We start from the raw sequence: 16,990 nt of genomic DNA, 5'->3' as shown, positions 1-16,990 counted from the left end.
GAGTTGGTCAATGTAGCAGGTATGAGGTGTTTTCATTAAGTAGTTGGGGCAGGTGTCTAGCATACAGTATGCAGTGGAAAATTTTCACACTCCTCCCGCAAAGAGATGACCCTGGATAACTTTGTGTCATCTGCAAATTTAATTACCTCACTAGTTACTCCCATCTCGAGGTCATTTATAAATATGTTAAAAAGCAGCGGTCCCAGCACAGACCCCTGAGGGACCCCACTAACTACCCTTCTCCATCGAGAATAATGATCATTCAACCCTACTCGCTGCTTCCTATCTTTTAACCAGCTCTTAATCCATAATAATACACTGCCTCCGATCCCATGACTCTCCAGTTTCCTTTGGAGTCTTTCATGAGGCACTTTGTCAACGCCTTCTGAAAATCTAGATATACAATATCCACCGGCTCCCCTTTGTCCACATGTTTGTTCACCCCCTCGAAAAAATGCAGTAGATTTGTGAGGCAAGACTTCCCTTCACTAAATCCGTGCTGACTTTGTCTCAGTAGCCCATGCTTTTTGTATGTGCTCTGTAATTTTATTCTTAATAATAGCCTCCACCATTTTTCCCGGCACCGACGTCAGACTCACCGGTCTATAATTTCCCAGATCTCCTCTGGAACCCTTTTTTAAAAATTGGCATTACATTGGCCACCCTCCAATCTTCCGGTACCACACCTGATTTTAGGGATAAATAGCATATTACTGTAGCTCCACAAGTTCATTTTTCAGCTCTATTAATACTCTGGGATGAATACCATCCGGTCCCGGTGATTTACTACTTTTTAGTTTGCAGAACTGCCCCATTACATCCTCCAAGTTTACAGAGAAATCATTTATTCTTTCTGACTCGTCCGCTTCAAATACCTTTTCCGGCACCGGTATCCCTCCCAAATCCTCCTCGGTGAAGACCGAAGCAAAGAATTCATTTAATTTCTCCGCTACAGCTTTGTCTTCCCTGATCGCCCCTTTAACACCACCGTCGTCCAGCGGCCCTACCGATTCTTTAGCCGGCTTTCTGCTTTTAATATACTTTAAAAAAATTTTGCTATGTGTTTTCGCTTCTAACGCTAACTTTTTTTCAAAGTCCTTCTTAGCCCTCCTTATCTCCTTTTTACATTTGGCTTGACGTTCCTTATGCTTTATCTTATTGTCTTCAGTCGGTTCCCTTCTCCATTTTCATCCCTGGTTTTCGGCCATCTCAAAAACGACCAAATCCAAGCCCTTTGGTCATGGGAGGAGCCAGAATTCATAGAGCACTGGTCCCCCTGACATGCCAAGACACCAACCAGGCACCCTAGGGGGCACTGAAGTGGACTTCAGAAATTGCTCCCAGGTGCATAGCTCCCTTACCTTGGGTGCTGAGCCCCCCAAAACCCACTCCACACAACTGTACACCACTACTATAGCCCTAAGGGGTGAAGGGGGGCACCTACATGTGGGTACAGTGGGTTTCGGGTGGGTTTTGGAGGGCTGACATTTACCACCACAAGTGTAACAGGTAGGGGAGAGATGGGCATGGGTCCGCCTGGCTGAAGTGCACTGCACCCACTAAAACCTCTCCAGGAACCTGCATACTGCTGTCATGGAGCTGGGTATGACATTTCAGGTTGGCGTAGAGGCTGACAAAAAATGTGATAAAGTTTTTTTTAAGCGTGGGAGGGGGTTGGTGACCACTGGGGGAGTAAGGGGAGGTCATCCCAGATTCCCTCCGGTGGTCATCTGGTCAGTTCTGGCACCTTTTCACGGCTTGGTCGCAAGAAAAAATGGACCAAGTTAAGTCGGCCAAGTGCTCATCATGGACGCCCTTCTTTTTTCCATTATCAGTCGAGGACGCCCATCTAATCACGCCCCAGTCCTGCCTTCACTACAGTGCCGACACGCCCCCGTGAACTTTGGTCGTCCCCGGAATGGGAAGCAGTTGAGGATGGCCAAAATCGGCTTTCGATTAGGCCAATTTGGGCGACCCTAAGAGAAGGACGCCCATCTCCCGATTTGTGTCAGAAGATGAGTGCCCTTCTCTTTCAAAAATAAGCCTGTAAGTCATTGGTAAGTTGGGTTAAAGTTGTACATGATCTGTCTACTGGTAGTTCATCTTGGGGATTATCTAGTTCTTCTATTAGAGTTTCTAGGTAGGTGTCATTCTGTGGTAGATTAGCGATCTTCTCTTTGAAGTATTTAGCCATTTTGTGCACTGTTGGGGGCTCCTCATTCGCAATTATCAGTGATTTTGTGGTTAGGAGGTTGTCAATCAGCTTGTGAGTTTCTTCATGTCTTTGTAGTCTAACCCTACTTGTTCTTTGTAAAAGTTCATTTTTGCATGTTTTATTTGTATTTTTAGTTGTTCCATGCTTTAGTCCACTTGGCTTTGGTGAGTTCATTCTTGTTTTTCTCCCAAGTTCATTCTTGTCTTCTGCATTGTGTTTTGAGTTCTTTGAGGTCTTCGTTGAACCAAGGGGTTGCTTTTCTTTTTTGTATTGTTTTGGTTGATATGGGGGCTAATTCATCCAGAACGGTAGTGCATCTATTGTCCCATTCTGTTAGAAAATCTATGGAATACATTTGTGGGTACCACTGGTTCTCATAAATTGAAGACCAGAATTTGGTTATGTCAGTCTTCCCTCGTGATTTGTGTGGGGACCGTGTTTGTGTTGGGTGTGTCCTTCTTTCTTTTCAGTAGATAGTCATGTATAGACTGAAGTGGTCAGACTAGGGAGTTTCTATCCATCTCGGGTTCTGTATTGTAATTTCCTGGTTTGATGAGAATCTATGTGTTAGTAGGTCAAGTGCATGTCCTTTGGCGTGTGCTGAAGGCACTAGTGGTATTTGGACATCCCAAAGTTTGAGGAACTCAACACACTCCTTGGTGTTTTCTTTTCTCTGGTCTTCTAGGTGTAGGTTGATATCACTTATTATTAGTGTATTGGGATTAGATTTGCAGGTGTTTGAGACAAAATCCATGAAGTTGGATTGGGCTGTTTTCCAGTTTCAAGGTGGTCTGTATAATATTATGCAGCATAGTTGGTTGAGTAAGGTATTGTCACTTATTTTGTTAGAGGTGATTTCCAGCTGTGGTGTTACTGATTCCTCAATGGGTTCCACTAGGAAGAAGGGTTTGTAAATTGGTGTGATGCCCCCTCCTTTTTTCCCATTTCTGGTCCAGTGTATGATTTTGTAACCTGGAGGGCAAAGGTCTAGGATTATGGGGTCTTCTTTGTCGTGGATCCAGGTTTTGTTAAGGAAGGTTAGTCCTAGGTGTTTTACAATATCCAGTTTTAATTATTTTGGTCTTGTTTGCCGCTGATCTGGCATTGATGTGTCCAACTGATATTGGCAGATTTATTTATTTTATTTATAGCAGCATTTATATCCCACATTTTCCGATGTGGCTTACAGAGATAGTTAGAGGTAGTGAATTACATTTTAATAGGAAAGAATGAATCAGTATGGCTTAAAAAGTTAGAAGAAGTAGCAATTACAGCAATTACCACAATTATAGTTTAAATAGGAAAGATAGAGAGGAGAGGGGACATGGTGAGAGGAGATGGGGGTGCTGGTCTACGTTGTGTCATATGGGAATGTGAGGGTTAGTTTATGTTTTCCATGGGTAAGTACTTTTTGAACAGGTAGGTCTTATATGTGCTGTGAATAAATATATTTACTATGTGACCATGAATATCTCCTCTATATACCAAGTAAGTGCACCCATAATATTCATGAGCAAGGCCTGCTTAAAAGACACATTGCTTATTCAAGTGATAATTCATGATAAAGTTTTGAGGGAACAAAGGTCACTTATTTGCTTAATAATGATGGTCAGTAGGGTTGCCTAACAAAGTACCTCATTTCAGTATTCCTTTCTCAGGGACAAATCCCAGGAATTAATAAATCAGTGTTTTCCAAGTCGGTCCTGGAAGGTGTATGCAAATTGATGTCATGCATATTCATTGTGGATATCCTGAACACCTGACTGACAAGGGGGTTCTCCAGGACCCTCAATACTGGAATAAATTATGGCAATAGATCTGTAATGAGCAGCTGATTATGTCAGCTGTTTCACATTATGGAGTCCCAGGGTCCTGGTGGTGATCTGGACCACCGAACATCCACTCCCCCACACTCAACAATTCATACTGTCCTCTGTGCACACATACATATAGGAGTCTTCTGTTGTTGTGGTTTTTGATAGTTTCACTAGCTGATGCTTTTTTGGGTTGTTGGCTTGGTTGGTTCCCTTCTTTGCCATTCGTTGTGTTTGGGTTGTTGTTGGGTGTGTTCCTTCATCTGTATTTGTGGTTGAGTAAGTCCATCTGCTTATGGTTGTTCTGAGTTGGTTGAGATATAGAGTACTGGTATATTGTTATTGTCTCTTGGTGTTAGGGCTTGTGTATTGGATATTAGTGTTAGGATAGATATTCCCACTAGGAGTTTTATGATGTGCATTTTGCCTGTAATGGGTTCCTGTGGGTTGGTAGTTGCTTTGATGTTTGTTTTTGTCCTTTAGTTTTGGTGTAGAGGATGTGAGTCTTTGGCAATTATTTGTTTTGTTGTTTTGCGGGTAGTGGGGGTTTTGATGTTTTGTAATTTGGTGGGTTGTCATTGTAGCCTCTGGTTTATTATTACTTGGTCCTACAGGCGATATTTTATTCTTTGCTTGTTTGTTTGTGGTGGGTGGGTGATGGGGTGTTGCTAGTGATTGGTTTTCATATCAAGAGTGTTCAGAGAAGGTCTTCTCTTTGGTTATCTTGTGTAGTTGTGTGTGTGTATTTAGGTTTAAGGAGGGAGGATTTGCATTTGCAACTGTTCAAAAGTCTTGTATAGCTTTGTGTATGTGTTTAGGTTTAGAAGTTGAGGATTTGCATTTATAACTGCATTGAGTCAGTTGGGGATCCGGTTTCTGGTCTTACTTGTCTACTCTGCGAGCAATCCTAATCAGGGTTTCGTTTCTCGTGGCGAGTTCATGGTGGTGGATGCGGTTCTGTCCCGGTGGTGCAGTTTTGTCCCAGTAAAGAGAAGCAACAGGCAAGTGAGGGGGGATGAGGTATGCGCTGTTGCGCCGACCCTGTTCTTTCTTGCTGTGGTTGACAGGTTGCATGTGTCTATCGGCTTCTTCACGCCGTGTTGCAGTCCTGATCTCTACCGGCCTTGTTGTTGCGCTGACCCTGTCCTTGCTGGGCTCAGTATGTCACAGTTTTCTGTTCAGGTAAGCATCAGGGTACGCTCTGGGTTGTGGGTTCCGGCTGGGTCAGGGGACATGTGCTGCACAAGCTCCCTCGCCTCTATCGGTGTGTTCTAGGAGAACTGTCCGCCTGTGCTGCTAAGGCACTCCTGCAAGAGTCTGTGACCTCGCCAGTTGGTATTGCGGTGCTTGGCTCCCTTCTTCTCTACAGGGGTCCCGTGGTATCGGTTTCCATGCGACAAGGGTTTTCTGAAGTCTCTGTTTTCGCCACCCTGTCCTCAAACTCGGACTCCCTTGGCTTTCAGTCTAGAAGTTTCAGGTTTGGAGTTCTTTTCAGGGTATTCCAGTGTGGGTTCTTTGAACTTTCGTGTGATTCCTTGTTCTCCTTTCTCACTAATGTCCGGGCGCCATGTGGCATCGGTCTCAGGTTGGGCTCGTTGTGTCTCTGGTGCCTGTGGTGTTGGTCTCGTGGCTGTGAACTGTTGGAGTTTTTCCCCTTTTCGTTTGGGCAATGTCCAGAGGTCCTCACTTGCACTCTATCCGCGATTTAGCTTCAGTTCACCAGGGTGGCCCTGGAGCTCGCTATCACAGCTCCTGCTCAGCGGCCATCTTAGTGCAAAGTGGGTATCTCTATTCAGACAAATTATGTGGGCAGTTTTGGATTGTGCTAGGTTTTTTTTTTTTTCAAGGAACTTATTTTAAATGAACATATCAGCAATCTTGATTTGCTGTAAATTTGATTTTACAGTATTTTGGTGATACTATATAGTGATCAGTTTTCCTCTAATTTATTCATGCATTTATTAATTTATCTATCCATCTTTCTACCTTTATCTTACATCTGTTTCATCAGCTAATATACATAATCCAAAGCAGTTTGTGGTAATTATAATGCAACATGTATCATCATAAAACAATATCAACTATTAAAAATACATATTTAAAACACACACTTATAGCACAGTGGGATAAAGTTTTATCTTGCTGTACATTTGGCCATATTGCATATATCATCATGGGCTAAATCATTCTAGTGATAACCACATCCAAATCCAAAATCATTGTATCAACTCTAATTATTCTGTTACCTATGACTTTACTTCCTAATTTTTGTATTTTATTTTATGAAGGGAAAAGCCTCCGAGACCATGAAGTTTTATATTCATTATCATTGGTCAAAAATCCTTCAATTTCCAAAGCCTTTCACTCTTCCCATTTGCTATCTGATCTGCTGGTAAAGGTGATGATGCTCACGTACCAATAGCCCTATTCACAAAGGAGCATTGTTTATTGTTTTAGTACAGTAAATGAATAGGCCCTACTGGAAATAAAGATACCTTAGGTAAATAATTTGCATTTTTGCTTGTTAATGCATAATGCATCTCTGTGTATATGAACAGCATATAGAGATGTTCTCAAGCACATTCTTATCCACCTAATGTTACCATTAGAAAGCTGAGTAGCACTGTATTACATTGTATGTACACATAAGAAAGAATGATAATGGCTGTCCTTCATTAGGACCCCTTGTTGTATTAGATCAGCATTGTTATCTCCGGGCCTTTCTGTCCCTGTACTGCTGGGAAAAACTGCCCGGCTGATATTCAGCTGGCAATTGTCAGTGTTTTTATGTCTGCCACCAGCTATATTCCCAGATATTCAATGCTGGGCCATGTCCAAACACCAGCATTGAATATCCAGCTTTAGGCTGACTGCTAAAGCTTATGCGGTTATGTGCAATATTCAGCCTTTGACCGCATAAGCTGAAATGCTTAAAGATAGGACTGCTTTTTATGTAGCCCAAGTTAAGCAGTATCTTATGCATCAAGGGCTGAATATCAGCACTTAACCACATAAGTGGCAACTCTGCCCCGAAACACCCACGTTAGCCAATTTCTGCACATATTAAGTGGCACTAGCCAGTTAAGTGCCGCTGAATATCGGTGATTAGACACAAACAGTTTAAGAGGGCAGGAGCCACTTTAATCTAGGAGCCTCTCCTGCCCACTTTAATCAATTTGAATCTCGGCCGGTGTATGTCTTGTACTAAGCAAAAGAAAAATGGAAGATGATTTTTCTCATTTAAAAAAAAACAAGTGAAAATGTATGGATATTCTTTACTCAGTTTTAATTTTTCTTTCTCTGCATAGGTTCTAAAGATCTACGGATGTACTCTTGTCCAATTTATAAGAAGCCAGTCCGTACAGACCTAAATTATATTGCTGCTGTTGACCTTAAAACTGTCCAAACGCCAGAGCACTGGATACTGCGTGGCGTTGCACTTCTCTGTGATGTTAAATAACGTCATGTCCTTTCTCATGCTGGAATTTCTATGTATATATGTATTTATACACACACACACTTTCTATATTGTTGGCTCAAAAGATTTTAAGGATTGTAAAATAATATTTAAAAGACCTTCACAGTATTATTCAGCTTAAAAAAAAACATTTTCTTAAGATCTAGTTACTAGTCTATTTATTAATAGCAATGTTTAAAAAAAAATCCTGCTTTATTACCTCAAGATGAATACGGGAATGAACAGGGGAATATTTAAATAACAAGAAGAGAAAAGTTATTTGTAGGCAGGCAGTGCTCCAGCAGAAGTATCAAGGAGAAGGAGCAATGAACCTAGCAGGATATTAGAGAATAGATAAATCATCAGGCAAAGGTCATTTTTAGTTTTCTAAACCACAAAAACTGTTAAAACCAAAAGAAGGAACAAGACCTTGTAAACCTTTTTCAATATTGCATAATCCCAGGATGCTGGGGCAAAAGACATATTCTAGCCAATTACAGTAGAAGGTTGGATTCCTGTGCCAGAATTGTGATCAACCCCCATGGGTTTAATGTTAAATAACTGAAATGAATAATAGAATATAATCATTGATTTTTTTTACGAAAAGCGTGCTTAACTTTTAAGCATATTATTTTCTGAATGTTTACACAGTTGAAACAAGTAAACAGAAATCAAGACTGACAGATCAGCAACAGCACTAAAATTATACAAGGTGGAATGGCCTACTAACTACTGAGCAGTTTTCTCATAAGTACATAAGTACATAAGTAGTGCCATACTGGGAAAGACCAAAGGTCCATCTAGCCCAGCATCCTGTCACCGACAGTGGCCAATCCAGGTCAAGGGCACCTGGCACGCTCCCCAAACGTAAAAACATTCCAGCCAAGTTGTACCTAAAAATGAGGAATTTTTCCAGTCCATTTAATAGCGGTCTATGGACTTGTCCTTTAGGAATCTATCTAACCCCTTTTTAAACTCCGTCAAGCTAACCGCCCGTACCACGTTCTCCGGCAATGAATTCCAGAGTCTAATTACACGTTGGGTGAAGAAAAATTTTCTCCGATTCGTTTTAAATTTACCACACTGTAGCTTCAACTCATGCCCTCTAGTCCTAGTATTTTTGGATAGCGTGAACAGTCGCTTCACATCCACCCGATCCATTCCACTCATTATTTTATACACTTCTATCATATCTCCCCTCAGCCGTCTCTTCTCCAAGCTGAAAAGCCCTAGCCTTCTCAGCCTCTCTTCATAGGAAAGTCGTCCCATCCCCACTATCATTTTCGTCGCCCTTCGCTGTACCTTTTCCAATTCTACTATATCTTTTTTGAGATACGGAGACCAGTACTGAACACAATACTCCAGGTGCGGTCGCACCATGGAGCGATACAACGGCATTATAACATCCGCACACCTGGACTCCATACCCTTCTTAATAACACCCAACATTCTATTCGCTTTCCTAGCCGCAGCAGCACACTGAGCAGAAGGTTTCAGCGTATCATCGACGACGACACCCAGATCCCTTTCTTGATCCGTAACTCCTAACGCGGAACCTTGCAAGACGTAGCTATAATTCGGGTTCCTCTTACCCACATGCATCACTTTGCACTTGTCAACATTGAACTTCATCTGCCACTTGCACGCCCATTCTCCCAGTCTCGCAAGGTCCTCCTGTAATCGTTCACATTCCTCCTGCGACTTGACGACCCTGAATAATTTTGTGTCATCGGCGAATCAACTATGATTAATGAAGAAAAGGTTAGGCACTCCAAAGAAAATAAACCTAAAATTTTATTAGGTAACACACTGGCCATATTAGTTCAGCACTTAGACAACCCTGCAGGCAATAAAAAATAGGGAAAGACTAACTTGTATGTGTGTATGTAGGTGTGCCAGTACTTTGAATTCCCCAGCATTAGGACTTACTGTGCTCCTGAAGACTACAGATAATTGTCTGGTAACTTCAAAAGCAAAGGCAAAAAAGTTAGCAGTCTTCCCTGTAAGAGCAGTGTTGATTTAGGAACAATTTTTACATCTTTCTGATCTCATAACAAATTGATTTGATTCTGTGAAACACAATTAAGTTGGGGTTGATTATAAGGGGTAAGGACTGCTGTCTGTGGTGGGCAGGGCAAGAAAAAAACAAGGAGCAACTGATATCGGGGCTCATTTTCAAAGCACTTAGACATAAAAAGTTCCATAGATTACTATGGGGCTCATTTTCTAAACAGATAAACTTCCAAAAAGTGTCATAAAGCAGCATTTGGACGAATTTCTTCTCAAAACGTCCAAATTGCTATTTTCGAAACCTGTTGCAGATGTTTATCTATGCAATTTGTCTGCAGTGCGTCCAAATCACAAGAGGCAGGATTGGGACATTCCAACACTTGGACGTTTTACAGCCGTACTGGAACGAATCAAAGACGGCCAGGGCTACAATCTGTTTTGGTCTAGACCTGTTTTTAGAATGAATAAGGCACAAAAAGGTGGCCTAAATGATAAAATAACCACTGGAGGGATTAAGGCATGACCCCCTTACTCCCCCAGTGGTCACTGACCCTCTCCCACCCTCCCAAAGATGTGATTTAAAAAAAGTAAATACCAGTCTCTATGACAGCTTCAAATGTCATGGCCAGTCCTATTAGAGCAGCATGCAGGCCCCTGGAATAATGTAGGAGTCAGTGCAGTGCACTGTATAGAAGACAACTCAGGCCCGGTGTGTCTGACGTCGGTGCCGGGAAAAATGGTGGAGGCTATTATTAAGAAAAAAATTACAGAGCACATACAAAAGCATGGGCTACTGAGACAAAGTCAGCACGGTTTTAGTGAAGGGAAGTCTTGCCTCACAAATCTACTGCATTTTTTCGAGGGGGGTGAACAAACATGTGGACAAAGGGGAGCCGGTGGATATTGTATATCTAGATTTTCAGAAGGCGTTTGACAAAGTGCTACATGAGACTCCAAAGGAAACTGGAGAGTCATGGGATCGGAGGCAGTGTATTATTATGGATTAAGAGCTGGTTAAAGGATAGGAAGCAGCGAGTAGGGTTGAATGATCATTATTCTCGATGGAGAAGGGTAGTTAGTGGGGTCCCTCAGGGGTCTGTGCTGGGACCGCTGCTTTTTAACATATTTATAAATGACCTCGAGATGGGAGTAACTAGTGAGGTAATTAAATTTGCAGATGACACAAAGTTATCCAGGGTCATCTCTTTGCGGGAGGAGTGTGAAAGATTACAAGAGGACCTCGTGAGACTGGGGGATTGGGCGTCCATATGGCAGATGAAGTTCAATGTTGACAAGTGCAAAGTGATGCATTTGGGAAGGAGGAACCCGAATTACAGCTATGTTATGCAAGGTTCCGCGTTAGGAGTTACGGACCGAGAAAGGGATCTGGGAGTCATCATGGATAGGACGTTGAAATCTTCAGCTCAATGTGCTGCGGCGGCTAAGAAGGCGAACAGAATGTTGAGTATTATTAGAAAAGGGATGGAAAACAAGCATGAGGATGTTATAATGCCGTTATATCGCTCCATGGTGCGACCTCACCTGGAGTATTGTGTTCAGTTCTGGTCGCCTCATCTCAAAAAAGATATAAAGGAATTGGAGAAGGTGCAGAGAAGGGCGACAAAAATGATAAAAGGGATGGGATGACTACCCTATGAGGAGAGGTTAAGACGGCTAGGACTCTTTAGCCTGGAGAGAAGGTGACTGAGAGGTGATATGATAGAGGTTTACAAAATAATGAGCGGAATAGAGCGGACAGATGTGAAGCGCTTGTTTACGCTTTCTAACAATAATAGAACCAGGGGACACAAGATGAAATTAGAATGTGGTAGGTTTAAAACAAATCGGAGAAAGTTTTTACTCAGCGCGTAGTTAGACTCTGGAACTCACTGCCGGAGAAGGTAGTGACGGCAGCTGGCCTTGCTGAGTTTAGAGAGTTGGAGACAGAGTGCTGGGCTTGATGGACCTTTGGTCTTGTCCCAGCATGGCGGTGCTTATGTGCCCAAATCCTACTGTACCTGTTACACTTGTGGTGGAAAGCATCAGCCCTCCCACACTCACCAAAAACCTACTTCACCCACATATAGGTAACACCTGAAGCCATAAGGGCTATTGTAATGGTGTACAGTTGGATATAGTAGGTTTTTGGTGGGTTTTGGAGGGCTCAGCATACAATACAAGGAGGTAACGGTGAGATGTACATTTGGGAGCTTTTATCTAAATTCCACTGCAGTGCCCCCTAGGATGTGCCACTGCTCTCCTGGGTTGTCTCTGTGGCCAGTCTACTAAGATTGCTGGCTTCTCCTACATCGTACTGAATTTATTTTTGACATTTATCTCTTCTATGGGTTTTTTTTTTGTTTTTTGTAAAGTGGATCAAAAAGATCGCACAGAGCACAAAAACATCTACAATGTGGCCATTTTAGAAAAACAAAAGACAGACATTTTAGTGTTTCAAAAATGGCTATATTCGCTATTCGAATTTGGGACGTGTTAGAGCAAAATGTCAAATCGAAAATGCCCCTCTATGTGTCTTCGTAAGTCTAGGTGCTTTGAAAATATGCCTCAGTGACGTTGACATACAATTTCTTCAGTAAGTGGAGGAGGTGCTATCCACCTTCACCTGTGAGGCAGAGGTGATAATACTTCCTAACACAAAGGTGGGGAAACCGAGTAAAAGAAGAGGCACTAGAGCAGGGCTGTCCAACCTTGGCCTTCACCAGGTTGGGTTTTCAGGATAACTGCAATGAATATGCAAACAGATCTTATATATATTCATTGGGGAAAAGCAGACTGAACTGCAGCCCTTGAGGAATGAGGTTGGACACCCCTGCACTAGAGAGTGATCGCTCTGGGATGGGATGAAGAAATTCTGAGATTTAAGGCAGGCCAAGGTTAGGAAGAGCTTTGCAGTCAGTTTATACTGGATAAAGTTTGCAGCCTCTCTCCTGCCTCTCCAGCCTTTATTTATTTTATTTATTTATTTATTTATTGCATTTGTATCCCACATTTTCCCACCTCTTTGCAGGCTCATTGTGGCTTACCATCAGTGGTGTGCTGAAGCGGGCTCTCACGAGCCGTTTGTTAAGTTTTTAAGAATTTTGGGAGCCGGTTGTTAAAGTAGGCCTCCCCGTGGCTACTTTAACAACTGACTCCCAAAATGTGGGCTTGGGCCCCTCCTGAATTCTCTTTTACTTTGCTGGCAGTGATGCTGGCCCCACCAGTCAAGTAAATAGACTGCTGCTGCTCCCTGCTCCTTGTTTCTGACTCAGCATCAGGCTGGGACTTTGAATGCAAGCGCAGGAAGGTTCCATCATGCTGCTCAGAGCCAGAAACAAGCAGCAGAGAATGGTGGCAGTCCATTTATTGGCTGGTGGGGCTCGGCAAAGGTATGCCTAGCGTGCCCACACAAGGGAGGGAAGAGAGAGGCATGTATTCCCCCTCCCCCCTCCACACACACAAAAAAAAAATGTTAGGGCTGGCTATGCCCGGAGAAAGAGCCCGTTGTTAAAAATTTACCAGCACACCCCTGCTTACAATACATCATGAATAGTGGAAATAAGAAGAGAATAGATACATGGTGTTACAGAAGGATATTGGTTGCATGGTAAAGAAATACATCATAGTAATATAACAGAAAACATTATAAGACATTTCTGGATAAGTGTGTGGAATTTCACATGTGTTGATCTTTGTGGTATATCTTGTCAAAGAGATGGGTCTTCAGTAGTTTGCGGAAGTTGGTTAGTTCATAGATCGTTTTTAGGTTGCGTGGCAACACGTTCCATAATTGTGTACTCATATAGGAAAAGGTTGATGCGTGCATTAATTTGTATTTTAGACCTTTACAGTTGGGGAAATGAAGATTAAGGAATGTACAGGATGATTTTTTAGCATTTCTGGGTGGTAGGTCTATCAGGTCTGACATGTATGCTGGGGCATCGCCATGTATGATCTTGTGAACTAGGGTACATACTTTGAACGTGATGCGTTCTTTGAGTGGGAGCCAGTGTAGCTTCTCTCGTAGGAGTTTTGCACTTTCATATTTTGATTTTCCGAATATGAGTCTAGCTGCCGTGTTCTGGGCTGTTTGGAGTTTTTTTGAGTATTTGCTCTTTGCAGCCAGCGTATAGTGAGTTGCAATAGTCTAAGTGACTGAGTACCAGTGATTGTATCAGATTACGGAAGATGGTCCTTGGGAAGAATGGTCTTACTCTTTTTAATTTCCAAATTGAATGGAACATCTTTTTGGTTGTGTTTTTCGCGTGGTTCTCAAGTGTTAGGTGCCGATCAATGGTAACTCCGAGAATTTTTAGGGTGTCCGAAATTGGTAAATTTAGTTTTGACGTGTTGATGGTGGTAAATTTGTTCGTGTTATGTTGGGAGGTGAGTATTAAGCATTGGGCTCTTTCCGCATTAAGTTTCAACTGAAATGCATCTGCCCAGGTATGCATGATATGTAGACTTTGGTTGATGTCGTTGGAAATTTCTTTTAGATCTTGTTTGAATGGAATGTATATCGTTACATCATCAGTATATATGTATGGGTTGAGGTTTTGGTTTGATAGTAGTTTCTTTATTTCTTCAAAACTACATCAAATAAAGATGTGCTATTATCCTGACAAAGATATGAAACAATTGATATATAAACAAATTCTAGATCTCTGTATATTCTTTTCCGTTCATTGCTAATAAAAGTGTTGCTTTTACTACTAACAGTCCTCGTTTATTGTGGTGAATGGAGTCTGGCTTAGTGTTATGACTACCAGGGCTTAAATTCAGTCAAAGCTGTGCAATGCTCAGACCCTCTAAACATCTTTAAGCAAAGCCAGCAGTTTGAGTGAGCATTTTCAAACTGTTGCCCTGATAATCAGAAGCAAACGCAGGTGGTAGAGGCTGTTAGCGCCATACTAGCGCCTGTGTTTGCTACCGCCCCATGATCAGAGTCCCTGGGCGCATGAAACAACGCGCTAGAGGGCTCTGAACACAACTAGTATGCAAATAGCATGCAAATGCATGCTAAACCTATTCATCCCCAATGATCAGCGACCAGCGCGCCAAAGATTGGCACGCTGGCCGTGGCAAACCCTATGCCAGCTCCGAGCTGGCATTAGGGTTTGCAGACCATTGGGGAGGAATGGTGAGCCCTATCCAGCATGCATCTGCCGGACCTCCAGCTCCCCTGTTTCTCTGAGAACAAGCAGGGCATTAATTCTCACAAGTGGGGTATCCCTAGCATCCAGGCTCACAGACAAATGTGGAACCTTGTATCACATAGCTATAGTTGGTTTGAGACCTCCCAACTAATTTGTATAAAACTCCTGAGTTCTAACTTCAGAAGAGGAGGACGTGAACTAGATATTCTGTAAGGACTGAAAGCCTCAATATCAATACAGTGCAATCTGCTTAAGTGCAAGGGTCTGGGACCAAAGAAATGCATGCAGTTAACTGGAGCATGCACTTAACCGTTGTGACCCAAAGAAGCTTGACATCTGATAAACATATGTACAGTACTGTTTATTATTATACGTACAGTATACAGTCTCCGTTAACTGACATTAGGCTTACTTGAAGTAATCAGTTATAATCTTCTGTACACTCTTGTGTCTGTGAGTTCCATAGACTACGTCTGCCAGACGGTAAAAACTGTCACAGCAATGACATCCAGTGGCCTCCAGAGAGGCCCGCACGGTGTTGAGACTCTCCAGCGCTCTTGCAAAAGTGACAGGTGGAGGTTGTTGAATTTCGTCAGCATGTGCCTCGCTGCTCATTTCATCCTCCTTTTCATCATCAGCTGTTGTTGCCTGCGTGTAGGTGCTAATCTCCACATCAGTGCTTTCGTCAGCTGTTTCTAGATCATAACAGCTACGTAGCGATGAAACTCCTCTTCAGTAACACCAGCTGGGATGTCAATAACCTGTTCATCTGACATATTTGCAACAGCTGCATCTGGTTCGTCCCTCTCCACATCCTTAACAAAGCTTGCCCGTTTGTAGCAGTTCACAATGGTTGCCTATGTAACATAATTCAAGGCTTCTTTCTGCATATGTAGGGAATCCAACAGTGATAGATTACGAGCCAGTTCAGTAGCACATTTATCCTTGCCAGTCTGGTCATCCATAATGCTCATCAGACGACGCAGCACAAGAGCCCGATAATGTTGTTTGAAATTGGCTATTATGCCCTGATCCATAGGTTGGATCAGAGAGGTAGTGTTTGGTGGCAGGAAGACCACCTTGACGTTAGACAACCTGACATCATCCCTGTGTGCAGCACAATTATCACGAAGCAACAAAATCTGACGCTTTTGTGCCCACATTCTAGTGTCTAACTTCTTTAGCCACTGCTTCCAAATTTCCCCAGTCATCCATGAATTTGCATTAGCCTCATATGACACAGGAAGTCACTTAACTTTCTTGAAGCAGCAGGGATGTTTGCTCTTTCCAATGATGAGGGGTTCCAACTTCTCACTCCCATCCATATTGCAGCAAAGGAGGATCGTCAGTCGGTCCTTTGACGTTTTACCTCCAGTAGTTTCAGCATGTTTGAATACAAGTTTGCCATCAGGAATCGCTCGCCAGTAGAGACCGTTTTCGTCAGCATTGAAAATGTCACGAGGTGCAAACTCGTTCAAGATGGTAGGAAGAACTGAAACAACCCAATTTTCACCACCAAAGTCATCAGCATCTTGTTTCTCACCATGCTGTTTCTTGAATTTTATGTTGTTCCTCTCCTTCCATCTTTCTAGCCATCCAACAGTGGCTTTTAATTCAGTTAGTCCAAGACTTTCAGCTAGCTGGTTAGTTTTCTCCATAAGCAGTGGACCACTGACAGGAAACTGTCTGCTCCTGACTTGAGAAAACCATCGAAGAAGAGCATCTTCTACCTCCTCAGCTTTTCCCGCTCTTTTACGCTTCCTGTGTGGATTTGTATTGTTTTGCCAGTCTTCCAGAAGCTTGTCTTTCTGCTTCAAGACACGTGAAATTTGACTGGGATTGACACCATATTCTTTAGGAATAGATGCTTGACTTTGTTTTCTAATATTTTAAGAACTTCTATTCGTTCAGCCAGTGTTAAAGTCTTACAGTTCCGCAGCGACAACAACCCCAGTGTACACTCTAACAATATTCCTTTGCTTCTTCTGCCTGTGGCAGTTAAAGGGGTAGTAAATTTGAAATCTCGTTAGTTGTCACGCGCCAATCGGCTTCCATATTCCGTCTGCGCGCTTATGCGGAGTCTTTCCTGCAGAGAAGTGGTCTTAAACCACGCATATAAGCGAATCTTGCACTTATCAGTGGTGCACTAAACCGAAGTTTGTCCCCATAGAAATTGATGGCCCCAAAAATGGGACCAAAGTATGGTATGCAGTTAAACAGAGCCTGCGCTTATCAGACGTGCACTTAAATGGATTGCAATGTATATCATTTATGTACCATAGTACTTCGCAGGTTCACAGCGGTTTACAAAAGATAAGTGAGTTGTACAGAACAATAA

At 42.6% G+C, this 16,990-nt stretch overlaps 1 protein-coding gene across 1 annotated transcript in view; it reads left to right on the top strand.

Moving 5' to 3' along the window:
- The window catches only part of DNAH5 (dynein axonemal heavy chain 5), a 925,453-nt gene extending 917,856 nt beyond the window's left edge, over positions 1-7,597 (top strand). The window contains 1 exon segment of the mRNA XM_030220396.1: positions 7,338-7,597. Within this exon segment, the coding sequence (XP_030076256.1) occupies positions 7,338-7,489 (152 nt within the window). The 3' untranslated portion in view covers positions 7,490-7,597.
- Positions 7,598-16,990: the final 9,393 nt, after the last annotated feature.

Source organism: Microcaecilia unicolor, chromosome 1 (assembly GCF_901765095.1).
Source record: "Microcaecilia unicolor chromosome 1, aMicUni1.1, whole genome shotgun sequence".
NCBI classification, from domain to species: domain Eukaryota; kingdom Metazoa; phylum Chordata; class Amphibia; order Gymnophiona; family Siphonopidae; genus Microcaecilia; species Microcaecilia unicolor.
The sequence above is the reverse complement of the archived record's forward strand: the minus strand, read 5'-3'. Positions and strand labels throughout refer to the sequence as shown.